This window comes from Varroa jacobsoni, unplaced genomic scaffold (genome assembly GCF_002532875.2).
Source record: "Varroa jacobsoni isolate VJ856 unplaced genomic scaffold, vjacob_1.0 contig04661, whole genome shotgun sequence".
NCBI classification, from domain to species: domain Eukaryota; kingdom Metazoa; phylum Arthropoda; class Arachnida; order Mesostigmata; family Varroidae; genus Varroa; species Varroa jacobsoni.
This window is the reverse complement of record NW_019215308.1, coordinates 1-16,965: the sequence shown is the minus strand read 5'-3', so window position 1 is coordinate 16,965 and position 16,965 is coordinate 1. Positions and strand designations below refer to the sequence as shown.

General features: G+C 38.9%; 2 protein-coding genes across 4 annotated transcripts; one reads left to right on the top strand and one right to left on the bottom strand.

The window, feature by feature from the left end:
- Positions 1-177: 177 nt before the first annotated feature.
- LOC111273081 (uncharacterized) lies at positions 178-9,462 on the bottom strand. Of its 2 annotated transcripts, none has more exons than XM_022854772.2 (10): positions 8,969-9,462; positions 5,574-5,767; positions 4,944-5,246; positions 4,581-4,667; positions 4,368-4,494; positions 3,922-4,000; positions 3,619-3,766; positions 3,165-3,319; positions 2,711-2,938; positions 178-2,567 (listed from the first exon to the last, which is right to left on the bottom strand). In XM_022854772.2, exons 2-10 carry the CDS (start codon positions 5,680-5,682, stop codon positions 843-845), a joined length of 2,961 nt encoding a protein of 986 aa, XP_022710507.1. In that variant the 5' UTR covers positions 5,683-5,767; positions 8,969-9,462; the 3' UTR covers positions 178-842. The 2 variants fall into 2 exon arrangements, with proteins under 2 accessions (XP_022710507.1, XP_022710508.1); XM_022854773.2 differs by having other exon boundaries at positions 4,953-5,246.
- Positions 9,463-13,754: 4,292 nt separating this feature from the next.
- On the top strand, positions 13,755-16,519 carry LOC111273079 (uncharacterized). Of its 2 annotated transcripts, none has more exons than XM_022854770.2 (2): positions 13,755-14,814; positions 16,071-16,519. In XM_022854770.2, exons 1-2 carry the CDS (start codon positions 14,767-14,769, stop codon positions 16,398-16,400), a joined length of 378 nt encoding a protein of 125 aa, XP_022710505.1. In that variant the 5' UTR covers positions 13,755-14,766; the 3' UTR covers positions 16,401-16,519. The 2 variants fall into 2 exon arrangements, 1 of the variants encoding a protein (XP_022710505.1); XR_015315943.1 differs by lacking the exon at positions 13,755-14,814 and adding an exon at positions 15,375-15,879.
- The last annotated feature ends 446 nt before the right edge of the window (positions 16,520-16,965 follow it).

Below are 16,965 nucleotides of genomic sequence, written 5' to 3'. Positions count from 1 at the left end.
CAGGGTGTCTAAATTGATGTGACACATCAATTTAGACACCCTGAACTTGTGAGCTTGCGCTATTAGAACAATGATGATTTGTAATGCGCCACATAGTCCTCGACACACCGAGAACAATTTTTAATAGTATGAATAATAATTGCATTTATCTAGTGACTTATGTTAGTACAATATTGAACCATTTATCGATAATTTATTAGTAAAAAATGACTATGTTAATGACTCGTCACTAAAATGACTTGTTCATAATTCACGTTTAAGGTATCTGAAAATTCCCGTTTTGTGGACTTTCATGTCCATCCTCACATATATAATATTTGCGTATATGCAAGGATGATCTGATGTTAACTGATCTGACCTTTAACACCTGAAATATTTTACGACTCTCTCTGTTTGTATGTTCTCTCCGAGACAAACGTATGTTAGTTTCTTATGCTCGTTGTTCTAGCCGGACTCTAACCGAGCCCGCTATAATTTTCACAACTGAAAACACCCGGTATATGACATCTCTTAATGATATGCCAGCTCTCACGAAAACTACAAAAACGCAGCAGACCACATTCTGAACAGGTGACTTCAAGCTTTCATCTCCCTCCTTATGGATGAGATTAGGTAAATACATATAATATGTTTAATCTGACAAATAACAAAAATAACAGACTATCCAGTGAGGAGTGAACGGGAGTGAAGAAAGGGACGCAGCTCGGTCGGAATTGGCTTGTATACGTGAGTTACCACTGTATTTTTAATAATAGGAACGCTGTTAGCATGTGTAATGTTGATGCGAACTCTCGACCGAGTCAAACCAATCTTAGTCAACTCAAAGCGTTATCACTTATCAATCACATATGATGTTCCAGTTGACCAGGGGGGGGGCCTCCAGTGCTTCTCAGATCAAGCATTTGACCAGCCCCAGGTAAACTTCCGTTGTGGTTATGTGACAGGTGATGCGAGCCCGGCGGAGGCGTCTGCAAACCATGATGCTGGTTTTGGTGGCTTTGAGTCAGTGCATGAGGTGGGTGACCATGCGGATGGGTGATGTGTGGATGACTCGAAGCAGCAGCAGCAGCTACGGCAGCTGCTGCCAGCGTATGTGCTGTCGGATGACATGTGGCTGTTCCTGGATGAGCAGGATGGCTATTTACTGCTGGATGGTGTGCTCCGACCCCTGATTGTGACCCTTGCGATACAAGCTCGTCAACCGCCATATGAATAGCCGTAATCTTTTCACTAGGTACACTTGCCGCACAACCCATCGCCACTCCAACTGCATTTTGCTGAGCAAGCTCATCGATCGCTGCGTGCAACGCCTGAATACGTGCACCAATATCGCTCACTGGGGCACTACTCATACCGGCCATGGCACTCATACTTGTTACTGGATGTTGCACAACTCCTGGGGGAACGGGAGGCGGCGGGGCATTGACAGCCGCAGCAGCAGCCGCACTGTCATGAAGTAGCTGTAAAGATCCAGCATGACCGAGTGACAACCCCTCGGAAACCCCTGGCGGGCCGGCTGTCTGTGCCGCTGCTGCCGCAGCTGCTGCCGCCGCCGCCGAAACATGAGTGGCATGGGCCGAATGGTGACCTGGATGAGCCACTGGATGATGATGCGGGTGATGATGATGTGGGTGGTAGAAAGGGTGGACAGGAGGAACAGCGACCGGAAGCTGACTTGTTACGTGATGATGATGATGATGATGATGATGATTAATCGTTTGCGAAAATACGCTCGCCGACAGCTGCGAAACATGATGGTGTGGATGGAATAATTCTGGGCTTGTAGGTGACGCTGACTGTTGAACTGCACTAGAACCCGTACAGCTAGCGTATGGCTGGAAAAGTGTCTGTTGTTGAGATTGCTGCTGTTGCTGGTTAGATTGTTCCTGCTGTGGCTGTGGATTAACGGCAGACGGACCGTTCAGGTTGCCAAGTCCCTGGCTCGCTTCGCCTTGTGAGCCGCCATTCGATGCCGTCAGTTCGCCACCTGACCTAGTCTCAGGCGCTTCATCGAACACTGGATCGATTTCTGATTCCAGGGAGTCTTCGCTTTGTCGTCCGTCGTTGTCGTTGACGTCATCAACATCATTTGCATTGTCACCACCCTCTTGCACCTCGTCCTGTTCACGGTCGGCTGAAACGCCCAGTTGACTTTGTTCGCCGGAATAGATGCCAGGTAGACTGCGAGGGGATTCCGCCCGCTCAAAGTCCCCCGCTCTAGCCCCATCGTCGGACTGTGATGCTTCTTCATCAACTGAAATCATCTGTTCCATTTGACTTGCTGAAGGTTGTCCACCCGCTTCACGCGAAGGCTCCACTTGAGTTCGCCTTCCACCATCGTCTCGAACTCCTGAATCGTCAGCTGGCCCAGAGCTGCCAGCGATAGACGCCGCGGTAATTGCTGAGCCACTGTTGGACGACTCAAATAATCCTTGGTGTTTTTCTTTATGATGACGCTGAAGATTTCCTTTCAAAGTGAACGTAGCACTGCAATACTCACAGGAGTATGGCTTGTTTTGCTGGTGAATAGCCATATGTGCACGTAGGTTATGAGCCCGCGCTAAGCCCTATGGGGAGCCAACAAAGCCATTGTTTACTCCATCTACAAGACTCAATTAAGTCATTATCTTACTACGAAAGCCGGTAATAAATTCTGTATGAGTTATGCCTGTTAACTGCTACGTACTTTAATTATTATTATTAAACAAACCTTTCCACATATCTTGCATACGTGCGGTTTGACATCCTTGTGCGAGACACTGTGCATCTTTAGCGTTTGAGGCTGGGCGAATCGCTTAGAGCAAACAGGACAAACGAATTCCTTATGGCTAGAATGTACATACAAGTGTCGTTCGAGGTTTGCCTTGATCGAGAATGTCTTATGACAGACGGGACAAACGTGAGGTCGGAGGCAGAGATGCGTCGATTGCTGGTGTACCTGTACCAACAAATTGTCACCTAGCGTTACTAACGGAGGATACAAATTAGCAGTTTTATTCATTTTACTACTTGTTATCATTGGAAGGTAATCTGTACCTCATTTTCATAATCGTGAAATAAAAAATCCCGATATTACAAAGCATTTGAATCTAGATGCTCAACAAAAGTTACTAATTTTCTATTCTAGTATTACGAAACAAAAACGGGTGCCGTGTCATTCATACCTTTAGATGATGTTCCTTCATAAAGCGCCTGTCGCATTGTTCGCACACAAACCGACGGATTTTTGTATGTTTATACATGTGTTCACGTAGCTGGCTTTGATACTGAAATACTCGGGTGCAAATTTGACAGGCGTAAGCACCAATGCCGCCAACGCCTAAAAGAAAAACATACAACAATGGATCGATGCATGGAAAATGTAAGTTCTCAAATCAGTACGACAGAACCAGCGAGATAGTTGCTTCACCAGACGCGTCTCATCTTGACTTTGACGAACCTGTGTATATGTATGAATTATCAACATTTACCGAAGACGAAATTCGTGCCAGATTTTTTTGCTCATCTACAGGGCATCTGCATCTCTCTTTATATATACATATATGAATTACGAAGTCGACATATTAACAAGCATCTTTTATTTAATTCGTTACCATGCCACTGAAATTGTGTACGCACTTGTTAGAGAGACGGTTTCGCTGTCTATAGCGGACGAAGTATTGCCTCCGGTGGCAACGGTTAATAGTCCATTGGCAATAGAGGAGACACACCCTGCTCGCTGGCCATGGGTAGAATTTCCCGAGGCTCTTGTACCCGATGATTTACGCTAGTATCATTGAATGAGCGTAAGTAACAGTTATTCTTCGTAAGTAACAGCTTTTCTTTGGAAACTTTATTGACGGTCGATATCTGCACATAATTATTTGCGAGACATATAAACTGTTACGTCGGAAAAAAATGGTTCTCATAAGACCTATATACCTGCTCTCGATTGTAGTGCTTATTGAGGTGAGCATTAAGGTCCGAGGGGAACGCAAATCGTCGAGGACATAAATGGCAGCTGGAATACGCGTACGTTATGAATAAATAAAGCTTACTTCGTATTAGGTTGGTAAAATTCACTGATGCTCTGTGCCTTGAATCGACTAGGAATAGAGAGGGACGTCGGTGTGTCTCATGACTTCACGAATCACTAATAAAGAGGTTCTATGAAACACGAAGCGTACCTTTATATACCCTATATTTTCAGTAAGGCATTAGTTCCTCAATAATGAAAGTTCGCTAGTAATACTTGTGAAAGCGCGTTATTTCAGAGAGATCTATCGCATACATACTTAAATACGTAGGACGGATACAAACAATATTGTCGTAGGGTATCTAGTGTGTAGCGAGAACAGGATGACCACGTATTGCGCAGCCATCCATACCTGTATGTGGAGCTGGATCGAAGGTGCTCGTCAGCGCAATACGTGCGATGAGTAACCAAATGTCTTTTAAGATGTGTTAGCTGACTAAACGTATGCTCACAGTATGAACATTTGTGAGGTCGTTTGCCTGTAAGGATGGGTAGGATTAATCTATTATAGATTTTGGATAGATTTTCTATATATTATGGAAGGTCAGTACGAGTTGTTACATACCTTCGTGCAAGAGAGCATGTGTATTTAGATGGGCAAGTTGCTTGAAAGCTTTATGGCATACGCTGCACTCAAATTTACGGACCCCACCTATACAAGAAACATAAATATATAATACAATATTGTTGTTACTCGATATTATATGAATATGGCAGTATTCACAAACGGTAACACTGAAATATTTTCGAAGTCATCTATATGTATGCCTAGTAAGGACGTCTTCTGCCAGCAAAATCTGAAGCAGAGAACAATGCGAATTTTTTTCTAAGTTAGATTTTGAAAAAAGCTTATATATACTATATATATAGTGACGAAACGTATCGATAATCCATCAAGTCATTTTCATGATTAGCATCCACCATTGACCTTGAATACCATTTGCAGTAAGTTGCTGCTGCTGCTGCTGCTGTTGTGTTGCTTGTTGTCTGAGTTGGGGAGAAAGCACAACGGCACCGGGTGCGCTTTGCGTTGTGTGCCGATGAAGTCCACTAGAGGTAGCCACCGAAGTGGCCAGCTGTGAATGAAGTTGTGTCTGAGTCAACTGCTGACCGGTTGAACCAACAACAATGCTGACTGAATGTTGATCCTGATTTTCAGTACCGGAGGAGACGTTCGACTCCTCCCGAGAACTTCCACTTGATAACCCGCTCAGGCTTCCACTAAGTGGGGCTATTTACACGTAGTGACCAAAGACACAAAGACCAATTCGCTAATTCAATGGATGGCTTTAAAACCAGTATAAAAATTATTTTTAATAATGTACTGGAAACGATCGTCGTGTAACTCTCAATGGCTCTAGAACTACAAGAGGTATTATCGTACATAAATATGGTAGAAGCATAAAAGGGAAGGCTATATGAGCTCATTTCTGCGATTTTTTTAGGCAATACCGTATAGCAGTCTAATAAAGGTAATGAGAGCATAAAGATTTCTCAACATGTTTCACAGATGAACTTGCGGTTACACAAGTTATAGCTGTTTTTTCTTTTTAAAAACCTAATAATGATGTTTGCTGAGTGACCGCTAAATGGGTTAACGGGTTTGGCGGTTTGTTGTAGTGTGAAAAGTCGAGCAGCTGGAAGCCGTGTAAGGATCCCATGTCCATATTCCCTTTGCGCCACACACCTCGTGGCAGCGGCTCTACTCTGAACGATGATGAATCTTCTTAGTCAAACGTCTGTTTCGGTCGCCTGCAAGTGTTGCGTTATTACACAACAGCGTTCAGTTAAGTGTGTTCTAATTACAGTCGAAATAAATTGAGCATAAAATTTTCCCTGCTACATCTATCGAAATCTCGATAAGTTCGATACACTCGGACATCAGCCAATAAAATAATAACATCCCAACGATCCGCTGACTACGAATATATCTATGATAATGGCCTATACAATTTCAGTAGGGGTGTCAAGGCGTTCAGATACACAACCACTTATCAAGCAGGATGCATTTAATTAAGAGTTATTAGTAAACTGACTAACAGTTTACGATATCGAATAGTTTTTATGTGGTTAAGAGTTCTAAGTTCGTTTGCTACAACAATTGCACAATATTACACGATTTGAATGATTACATCCATATGTATTTTATTATGTCCCCAGACTGCGAATGTCTGAACCTTGCTACTGATGTACTTGAAACATGAAAAAAAAAATCCTTAATATACAACTAGAATTAAAAGCATAGCTGAGAATACAAGTTAAAGTAACACCGAGATTTTGTCGTGCAAGCAGAAGTCTACGAAACGAATATTTGTATATGACGAGATTATTTCAGACAGATTGGGGGGCGCCGTATTGAACAAGTCAATCAAGTCGATTTCTAAATATCTGTATGGTATTTATGTGGCCACATCTCGAATTATAACACATTGTTTGCCTTTCTTTTTTTACAAAGAAGCGCGAATTGTTTTAAAAATTTTGTTGATGCATGGATATTTTTGGAACGCACCGTTTCTTTGTTATAGTCGCATCGATATACCTGACTAGATGCCATAAAGCATAAAAGATGTTTCACAAAATAATGTCGTATATGTAGTCGTCAAAGCATAGGATTATATTTGTATAAAAAACATGCAGCCATTATCTCGTTTTGGGCCGAGCGCTAGAACATTAGACGAAACTGATAAGCCATAGCTGATTGATTTAATTCCATCTAAACTTCGCAGCTTTTCTTGTCAGTGTCGCTGCTAAACTACTTTAGACCAACAGATAGGGTGAACAGTAACCTTTCGAAAAAAAGTCAGTTCCGGCTAGGTAGAGAGCATGGATCAGTGAATCATCACAAAGTACTTGTTTCAACAAATAAGGCCTTTCCTCTATATTAAAAATAAATGATAGAAAAAATTACGCAGAGTTGCTGTGAGAGACCCTGCTGCCAAATCTTCACATAGGAAAGTTCACATCGGCAAAAAATGGTGATCCCGTGAAGTACGGATCATATGATATCGATTACTAACAACACTGTGCAAGAATTAATTCAATGAAGATTTTATTCTTCTCTTATTTTTTCAAGTCTGATTATGATTCAAACTGATTATGAAAATCTAATACGCAAAATGATAGTCACCAATATTTTCATCAAGTGCATTTACTTAAATAGTGATCGGTAAAAAGATCAGCTCGAGGAAAGTCCCCCAGTACAGAGAAATATGATCAAAGAAACAACAATGGGCAAGAGGAACAACTGCCCTGAGGCTAGGGTCTAGAGAATATCGACAAATTCTATTCGATCATATTTTCGGTTTCTTTTATTCTGTTAGATGTTAAAAACATTTTTGACTGGCACTTTATAATAACCCCTAATTATGTAAAAAGACTGTGCTCATTGTCGTAAACGGCTCTCCAATCATCTAATGAGAAACACTCCCGCAGAAAGAAATATTCTATATCAAAGAATACGATGGGTAGGTGGTGCGAGGTCATTTACGAGTACGGCAATACCAGCCTGAATCCGCCTCTTTGAACAACTGTTTGAAGCGTGAGGCCTTATTGTGCACATAAATGCCAATTAAAGCACTTAGCAGAGCATCAGTTAGCTTTAGTACTTCCTACATTTCAAAGCCGGGCGCAGCACGGATTAAGCAGACGTGCAGGTTCTACAAAAAAGTGTTGCGTGCACTAAATAGATTTTAAATCTAAAAAGGTTCTAAGGCCATACAATTTCGGTTTGAGATCAGTAGTTTCTATTCTTTTTTTTAACACACCACAATATCAGTTGTATCCAATTGCATAAATACGCGACTTGTCGCTTTCATTGTTTAGGTAAAGAATCAAAAATATCATTTACAGGCCTAAAAAAGATTTAGAGCTCAGCATAACGCCATCAATTTTATTATAGGTCCCGGCTTTAAAGCTGAATAAAGGTTTTAATCAAGGAAAGTCTGTTAACATGCATATTAAGAAATAAGAAAGGAATAACTCTAGTACTATTTTGAACATGAAAGAGAAAATTATTACACTGCAGATCTAGAAATTAAGTAAAAGTTTAAATGATTTATGATTTATTTTATAAGTATTGTGCATGTTGCATATGGGTGAAAACGGGAAAATTACCGTTTTTCACGCTTTCCCCGTTAAAGAAAATTCTTCTTCTTGGTCACTGTTGAAAATAATCAAAAATATTCGTTTAAACAAGGATAGAATTTATCCCGAATTGATATTCAGATGTGGATTTCTACGATGTAAACGAAGTAAAATGTGTGCTAGACTAATGAGAAAAGTATATTTATTTCCCAGACGCCGAAAATGGAAAGTCAGAAACGAATCTGACGATTATGGAGCGATATTATAATCTAAGGAACTACCATAATACGCGTAATTCAGTATATAAATATAATTTCTTTAAATGCTAGCGATAATGAGATGTCCATGACCAAATAAAATGAAAAGCAAATCCTACGAAATTCATATTCCTTTTTTGATGTCATAGCAAGGGTACGTTTCTAATGTCAATAAACATGTTGAGGAACTTCGGCTAACTGAGAATAGAAACATTAAAAAGTTATAAAGCACACTTCCGTTACTTTTCTACTAACATACTAGTTTTCGAGACATTAAGGACAAATACCATGCGTACACAAAAATATTTCGTCCAGGTCGAACGCTCAGGCTTTTAGGATTAAAGATTCTGACTTCGATTATGCTGCTATGGTAGCGCTTCATAGTGCTATTTTGGCAAAGCATACGTTAAACATTCGTGCTACCTATACATAATGACTAGACGTATGTATATATATGTATTTCTAGGGCTTCTTTTTTTACGAATGGCTTTCCGCATATAAATATCTTCTCATCTTGTCCTAAATATGACAAGTTCCGTTGCGCCTAAAAATGCTGGGTTGAATATTTCTGTACAGAACTTGGACGTAAAGGTAGGTGTACCGTCCAACTCACCTTTCATATTTCTTTGTCTCTTTGCAAACCAGAGTTATTCCGAGTTGCCTAGACATGCTTACGCATCTCCATTTCAGGCCATTTAGACCGGTGAAAACCTGTTCTCGACACAGATGGCCGGCATCAAGCAGAAGTTGATCTGTGTTTTGCTTGATAAATGAGTTGCTTCTTAGAAGCTTGCGGAGTCACACAAAAAGAGAACGGGGTTGATCTAATCGATGCAATTCCGTTCCCAGTATTTACCTTAGTGTATTTAATTTTTGTTGATCGTACCAAAATCTCTAAAACATGTGCACAATCGACTATTGGTTATCTCGGCGACCGCTTGGGACTAATGCGCATTCAAATTACACAATATTCTGGCGCTGAGAGGAGCACCTTTCAAGAAAGTTGACAACTGTTACTACTCTATGATGGTATCGGGAGCAGAGTGCAGTTCTGTGGCACTCTGCATTCGGTTCTATGTAATTTATCTGTTCTAAACACAGCTGATCGTTCCATCCGAAAAGGCGAGAGCGTGTAAGAAGGAAAGCGTACGGTAAAGCAATATGGCCGCTTCTACCTTGCAAAATAACAACAATGGGAGCGCGCGATTTCTCATAGATCAGATCACGAGATACGTTTACAAGGGAAGGGATACTTTTAGAGCGACCAAGCCTAGATCAACCTATACGAGTAACAGTGCATGTCGACAACTTAAAGCTACATTGTGTTTGATAATAAGTTAGGTCTAAGGCTCAGACTAAGGTAAACCCGCAATTACGGCGAGCAACATGTGATTCCGTTGTTAAGATGCATACAGGAATACTAAATGATCTATTATTAATGGAAGGCTTTTCTACACACTCTTTGTACTGAGGAACATCCATCGTGTGTTTCAACGACGGATGTTAGTAAAAAAAAAAAAACAATAAATTAAACCATCTTTACTTCTGGTTTACACTGTTTTTGGAGTAGACACAACGGTTTTCCAAAAAAACATCGTGACTGATGACTTCCAGTTTAAACGTGCTTCAGACATAAAAAGATCAGGCGCCTGCAACTGACCTGGTCCTTGAATTCCTGTAATTCCTCATTGGCTACTAAAAAAAAATTGTTGAACACGATTTGGATTGTTGTTAATTATGATCTCACACAAATATTTGGATATGAGGTCTGACATAAATCCCACACGCGGGACATAACTTTGTAACCTAAGCAAAAAAGCACTTGTTAACGAAGGTTGAATTGTGAAATAAAATTGTGCCTACATGTGGCGCTGTTTATTTAAAGGCCTTGAACTTACCTAATTCTGAGAACAGGTAAAAATACATAAAAGCTACATGGAGCACAATGGCCATTTTGATCGCATTTTCCGAAAGGTCCCGGTCTCGTTAGGACGGCAAACAGGCTTCTATTTCTCACTGGATGATCTTTGTGAATGAATTAAGCGCACTAACTAGCCGCTTCGTATGGATGCGTCGCTTGCAAAATGTCCCTACAAGAAAAATTTGCTTTTACCAATAACAGTAAGGTAATTTGGTTTAATATTTAGTTCGTTACGATATAAATATTATTGCTCACAAAAACTAATAGCCCTCAGAATCAATACCGCTACTAAAATATTCTCATGTCTCGCTTGACGAAAACAGAAAATTAGGTAAAGAAAATAAATAATAATAAACTTGTATTATAGAAGAACTCGTAAGGCACTTGCAAATTATTAGTGTATTCGTATAACTTGGAAATTCAAAAACGCGGCGAAAATATTTATGCTACGGAAAGCAGAGTTCAGGTTGAAACATGAGTTAACGCCAATATCATACACCATATTACACACAACGTACAATTAACGTGCTACATATTTATAAAAGCTTTGCCATTAAACTATTCTTATTAATCAACAAACGTAGTATTTAAAGTTTCTTTTTTTATTTTTTTTAAATTTAAAGTTTAAATTAAACTTTTTATAAAGTTGTTAAAAGCGTTTTGGGAATCATTAAAAAGTCGAACCAGATTATCGAAGTATATGACACTGTGAAAGTCTGTGATTTTTCAAGTCGGCATCGCAGTACATCATCGAAAACGGTGAAGATTACATAAACAGACTGATGTGTACAGCTCTGCTGTTTTCGGTTTATCGGCTTGCTTAGACAGGGTAATTTCTGTTTGATCAGTGCATTTTGTAGATACTGTAGCTGGTGCATATCATTAGGAAACATCAGATTTTCGTCCTTATTTTTTCATCTGTAACTACGATAACACATAAGGAACTAGAATATTTTTATCGATTAAACATAACTGTTTACGTTCTTTTTGCTAATGCACGTTTCTGTTTGAATAAGCGGACCACACATACTGGAAGCACCGAATATTATAAATGCGTGAATTGTTCAATAGGAGTTGTTCTCGTACTGCAGCTTTTCATTTACTAAACACTTTACTTTTAAAAAGCATACTTGCGAACACCTAAAAAGTTAAACCTTTTATTTATCGCTTATAAACTGAGGAGCAATAAAGAATTTAAATGTACGCAAGCTTTCCATGGAACACGTAGTTTTTATGCATGTTTAACTAATCATTGTCAATTTTTATTACAAACTTATCACTACTCACTAAAAACTAGAGGGTTCTTCGTATGAAGAATATAATCGAAACATCGCGGCGAAGAACTTATTTTGTTCCAGTGAGCAAGAGTCGAGAAAAAAGCTGCCCTGTTGTACATCCCCAATCGAGGATGTAATCGAAGCGGCAATGGAACTGCTAAAAACTACTACAGAAGCTGGCATCTTTTTAAATAAACTTTCAAAATTTAAAATAAATTTTGAAAAAACGTACATATTCAACATACTAAACCGACTGACTACAAGGAAAGTTTTATTTTCTAACCGGGCGTCCGTATGATTATTATTATTCTTGAATATTTTGGATCTCTTTTTATTTGATAAGAAAGTAAGGAACTACCTGTTTACAGCTTCTGGTGTCGCCACTGTCACACGCTAAAAAAAACAACCATATCGTATAAGCGATTTGCTTTTCTGAGAACATTAATCGGAGCGTTAAATCAAACTTGGTTGTGTTTTTATGTTGCAAACGTATTTTAGGATTTACGGGTATTGATAATTCAAATAATACAAGGGTTTCCCGTTGTTCTTCTGCAAGTGTTAATCTACAAGTGGCTATTGAAGATCAAACATGAACTCTAATAGTTTATTCCAGATATTAAGATATAGATTATCAAGAGCACACTTCTGGCGCTTCATTTACCGAATGATGAAACTAAATCGTTGATTTGGGATCTGACATATAGAACTGGGACAAATTGATACTTCTTCCAGTGTTACATACGGAATTTTTTCCATTCGGGCCTTTAATGTCTTCATATGCTATAAGATATAATACATACCGTCTCTAATACAGCTAAACTAACGTAAAACGTATTTAATGAAAAGTGTTATCTAGTTAATGTTTTTTAAGGACTGAAGACTACTTATCAGAAACCATAATACATTCGAAATTAATCTATAGAGTATCCTTTAGGTATAATATTAAAAAAGATCTAGACACATTCCGCGGTATCTGAAGTGTAGCAGTATTCCACTAATGTTAACTCTGTAAGCGAAGACACATTTCAGACTGCGCCATTAATCTTTTCCTGTTTGCTTCATGCATAGATTCCTTTGATGTTTCTGTTCTATTTTTTGTTCTGTTACTTCTGAATTTTCGTGTGTTACTCGAACACTTGTCAAAATATACAATACTTACAATAAAGAAGAGTGAAGTGGCTTGGCTGAACTTATAGTAGGACAAAAGGCAGACATAACATCGTAGACGGTCAACCGCTCTGTTCTCCATTCAGGCTTTCTCCAAAAATTTGGCTTGAAATAATTAGGTGCTCTTATATGTTTAACTGTTATTAACTTTACATGTTATCATAAATCTGATTACACTTAAAAGGAACCCGTATTTCGAAGGCTGTTCTTGAACTATTTTATGTTTGTATATTTCGAAAACATCTATTTCTCTAGAGAGACACATATTAGAGTGGTTATTTAATGAAGAAAATATGATTGGCTTAGAAAATCTAAAAAGCTACACTATTCACTCGTAAATATTATTCCAGTTATTTGAGTTTTTGGAAGTTGAGTAAAAATTCTTGTATTTTATGGCGAATAGAAATGTTGTGTGGTACTTCAATAATATTGACATTTTTTAGGCTTTAAAAAACAGCCAGTGGTATGGGTTCACAGCCTGAGTGACAAGCATGTAATACGGGTTTTATATCAAGCTGATTCCGTGACCTTGTTTATATAATTTTATATTCATTTACGGTTTTATCTTTAGTTGGACTTGGACTAAAAAAGCTTGTATCGTTGTTATTACGCCCAGCCTAACATAAACTGTGAGATAAATTACCAGTTATCCCATTGCAGTTACTGTCTCTGTCTCAACTAATCCGTTACTTTTTGCAGTATCATCAGTATCAGTATGGACAATTGCAACTCAGGCGATTAGTCAAATAACAAGATTACCCTTGCATTCGACAGATCTCAATTTCAATGTTGTAAAACCATAATTATGTATTACGGAATTTTTATTTTAGCAAAGAATGACCCCAGTCAAGTTTAAGCCTTTGCACGTCAACTTCCTCAAAACTTCAACGGCATCACCAGTTAAAATGAAACCTAATTGGCTGAACAAGCACAGCTTGTACATACTCGAAAAATATATTTGGTAAAGGAATTCACCGCAGTGGTATATATACTTTTTATTTTTTCAGTGAATAATTTAATATATACCTGAAAATACATAAATCATCACACTTGAATTTCACAACAATCCGTTGTCAAGGGCAATGGCCTGTTGGAAGTACTGCGAAAAGACAAAGTACTTTGTGTTAGGAGTTGTTATACTTGTAAGAAACGGAATACGGTGCGCCAAAATTAATATAACATCTTTCTTTCCTGAAGTTTTTGCTTGTAACACAGGCTCCCACGTAGGATGGAACAGCTGGTGTCAGTGCACTTCGCGTCTTCAGGAAGAACCATTGATCTTATAAACAGCATGCTATCACTAACTGAGAAGCGAAAGTATAGTAGCAGACTAATTTAGCTACATTTATGATTATCATAAAAACCAATGTATAATTAAAGAGCTATCTGAGAAGCAGTGACCTAAAAACGATACACAATTATATTACTAAAAGTAACTGTGGCATACGCTGTGCATACATTGGACGCTCAGACGGAACATTACGACAAATGATCGCGAAAACGCACAAACATTTAGTATTTTTTATCAAATATACATACCCGTCGAACGATAAATCACTGCGGTGCTTTTAAAAGGCCCAAAAAGTTTAACTTACTGTCTGTGATGAGGATGTCAATAAAAATACTCGAGCACGTGAAGTAACTGCAGTCTAAAACTATTGAAGCCCCGGCAAACGTTTGTTATAGTCATTTATAAAGCTAAAAATCTCTATATGTATTTCTATATCACAAATTTTCATGCGACCTATTCTCAGTACTCTAGTCGGGCATATTTCATAGAGAATAGTGTGCCCAAAACACAAGACGAGATTGAATGTTGAACCTACCAACAAAAGGAGTGTTAGTAACTGTTGTAGCATGCAAACTGTTGCAAAGATTGTTTGTGCGATCAAATTCGAGAGCGTTAACAAGCAACAATTGATATCTGATGCTCAGTTCGCCTAAAAACTGGGCATCGATCTGCAGCTATGGGAGACAATTCGAATGGTCAAGGTTTATCAACATGTCTCAGTGTCTTGACGTGTAACTCATTCTGTCACTGTTAAGATGCCGTCTCACATCGGCCTCTGTGTCGACTGTTGCAAACTAAAACTGGTAAGTTGCAATCTCCCTCAGCGACTATATCCTCCGTGTCAGACTCAGCGAAACGTCGTCATGTACCGCCATCGCGGTTTGTCCTTAAGGTTAAATCTCAGAACCTCACATGTGTTGTATATAAATTCAATGATCTAAATATTATCGTAAAAATCTATGCAGATGGTGTAAGAACATCGTAAGCGTCGATGAAGACGATGACGGCTTGCAGTTACAAAGCAAGTTTTTGAAATGGGCTAATAGATTAGATGTAAAAGCATCGATTTCTACAATGTGGTGACAATCCCTACGACAATACCCTATGCCGTGACGATGTTTAACTATTGACACACGTCTTCTTGTTATTTACATAAATTAGACTTAACTTTGCGAGAACTATAGCTGACGAAGAAGATTATGTTCTGATTCATCGCCGGTACATATAGTGACAGAATGTCCCGTAAGCCAGTTGTTATTAGTCTGTGACCAATCTACTGGTTTTCATTAACACCGTTCAATGGCTTTTACTGAGATGCAAGCGTGCGGTAACTCCGCACTCGATCTCCAACCTAAGTCTACGTTTCGATTACCTGAATGAACATAACCGCAGCACAAAGTATTTCCATGGGAAATAATTTCGTTTTTCTCACCAACTAGGAATAAGCGGCTAAATTATGATGCATCCGCTGTATTACTGTGTGTTGTGTCAATATATCGACTTTTTCTTGTCTTGTAAGCGAAAAGAAGTTAATAAATTCTACTGTTATATCTGTACACGGCACAGTAGGCGATCAAATGCTTCGTAGGAAAAAAAATACCTGGAAACACTTGTTTAGTTTACAGGGCTCTAAATGCTGGATGTGAATAGGTCATAAACTGAGAATGTTATAGAATTGCCGACAACCTACTAAGGTTCCCACAATTCATTTATATAATAATAACAAAGCTAGTTTTTGTAATCGGGACTATCGTACCAGTTCCCCATTTCATATATGGCGTAATCTGCTTACGTATCTAATTTTTTAACTGGAAATTCTCTTCATTTCCGACTTTACGTTTTCCACCATAATCGACCTTCGAATCGAGGTATACCTAGAAAAATTAGGCCTTGACATTATTGTTGTGAGAGCTCAAAAAATTTTGAGCATATAGATACATTCACCAACCACTTCACAAGCTGCATTTGTACGTGCTTTACTTTGCACATTTACATTACCTCTGACTGAGCCGGTTGTTGGTTTTCTTTTTTGCTGTGCTGTCAAATGACTCTTCGCAAGAAGCATGCCTTCCTTGAAGAAATAGCTTCTGTACAGGCTCCTCGTAATCCTTCATTGCAAAAACGTAGGCAGCCTCTTAGCCAACGGCGCCCGGAGAATGGGTTGAAATCTGTTGTTCAAACAAGTCAAGATCGCATGCTAAGATTCCAACAAACCCGACCCGTTTACGAAAAGGGACCTGTGGCCAACCGTGATGCACTCGAAGAAGTCGTGAAACTTAAAGCCCTTGTCCACATCATTGAGGGAGATCATGGCTATTGCGAAAAACCCCAAGGTCACAGGATCGCCGAAGAAAATAAGGCAACCGACAACATCATGCAGAATTTTTAAGCTTATCATGAAGGGTGGACCTGACCTCAAGTGTGACACTGTCCTGCCTAACGGAATCATAGCATGGCTCACCTAAGATAACAGTACGAAATATACAACTATTTCAATTTTTAGGCTTCTGAGACGCTAATTTTTGTACTGCAGTTTTCGTGCAATTACCTGTATCAATAATGTCAGTTGTTGCTATTACTTCCTTACACTACTTTCGATGCGAAATAGTTCTGGTCTTTTTTTTTTTCTAGCAAGCGGAGTTCAGGTTAGAAAATCGCAACTTGAATTTGTCAAAATTGCCAACTATATACATTCATCGATAAATGAGTATTTTATGGTAATCTTTCGAAAAATGTTAGGCTGCACAAGTGTTGGCCAGGCACACGGCAGTTGAATCTTGTTAAAATAAGGCTACATCTGGAATATCCGTATTGTTTTTGTTTCAACGAGAACTGGTAGTACTGCCTACAACATGCAACTCTTAATACAAAATTAACGGGTGATAATAGAAATATAGCCTTGTAATTTTGGTTTATTGAGAGAGAAAGAGAGATATTGTGTGTGTGTGTGTATA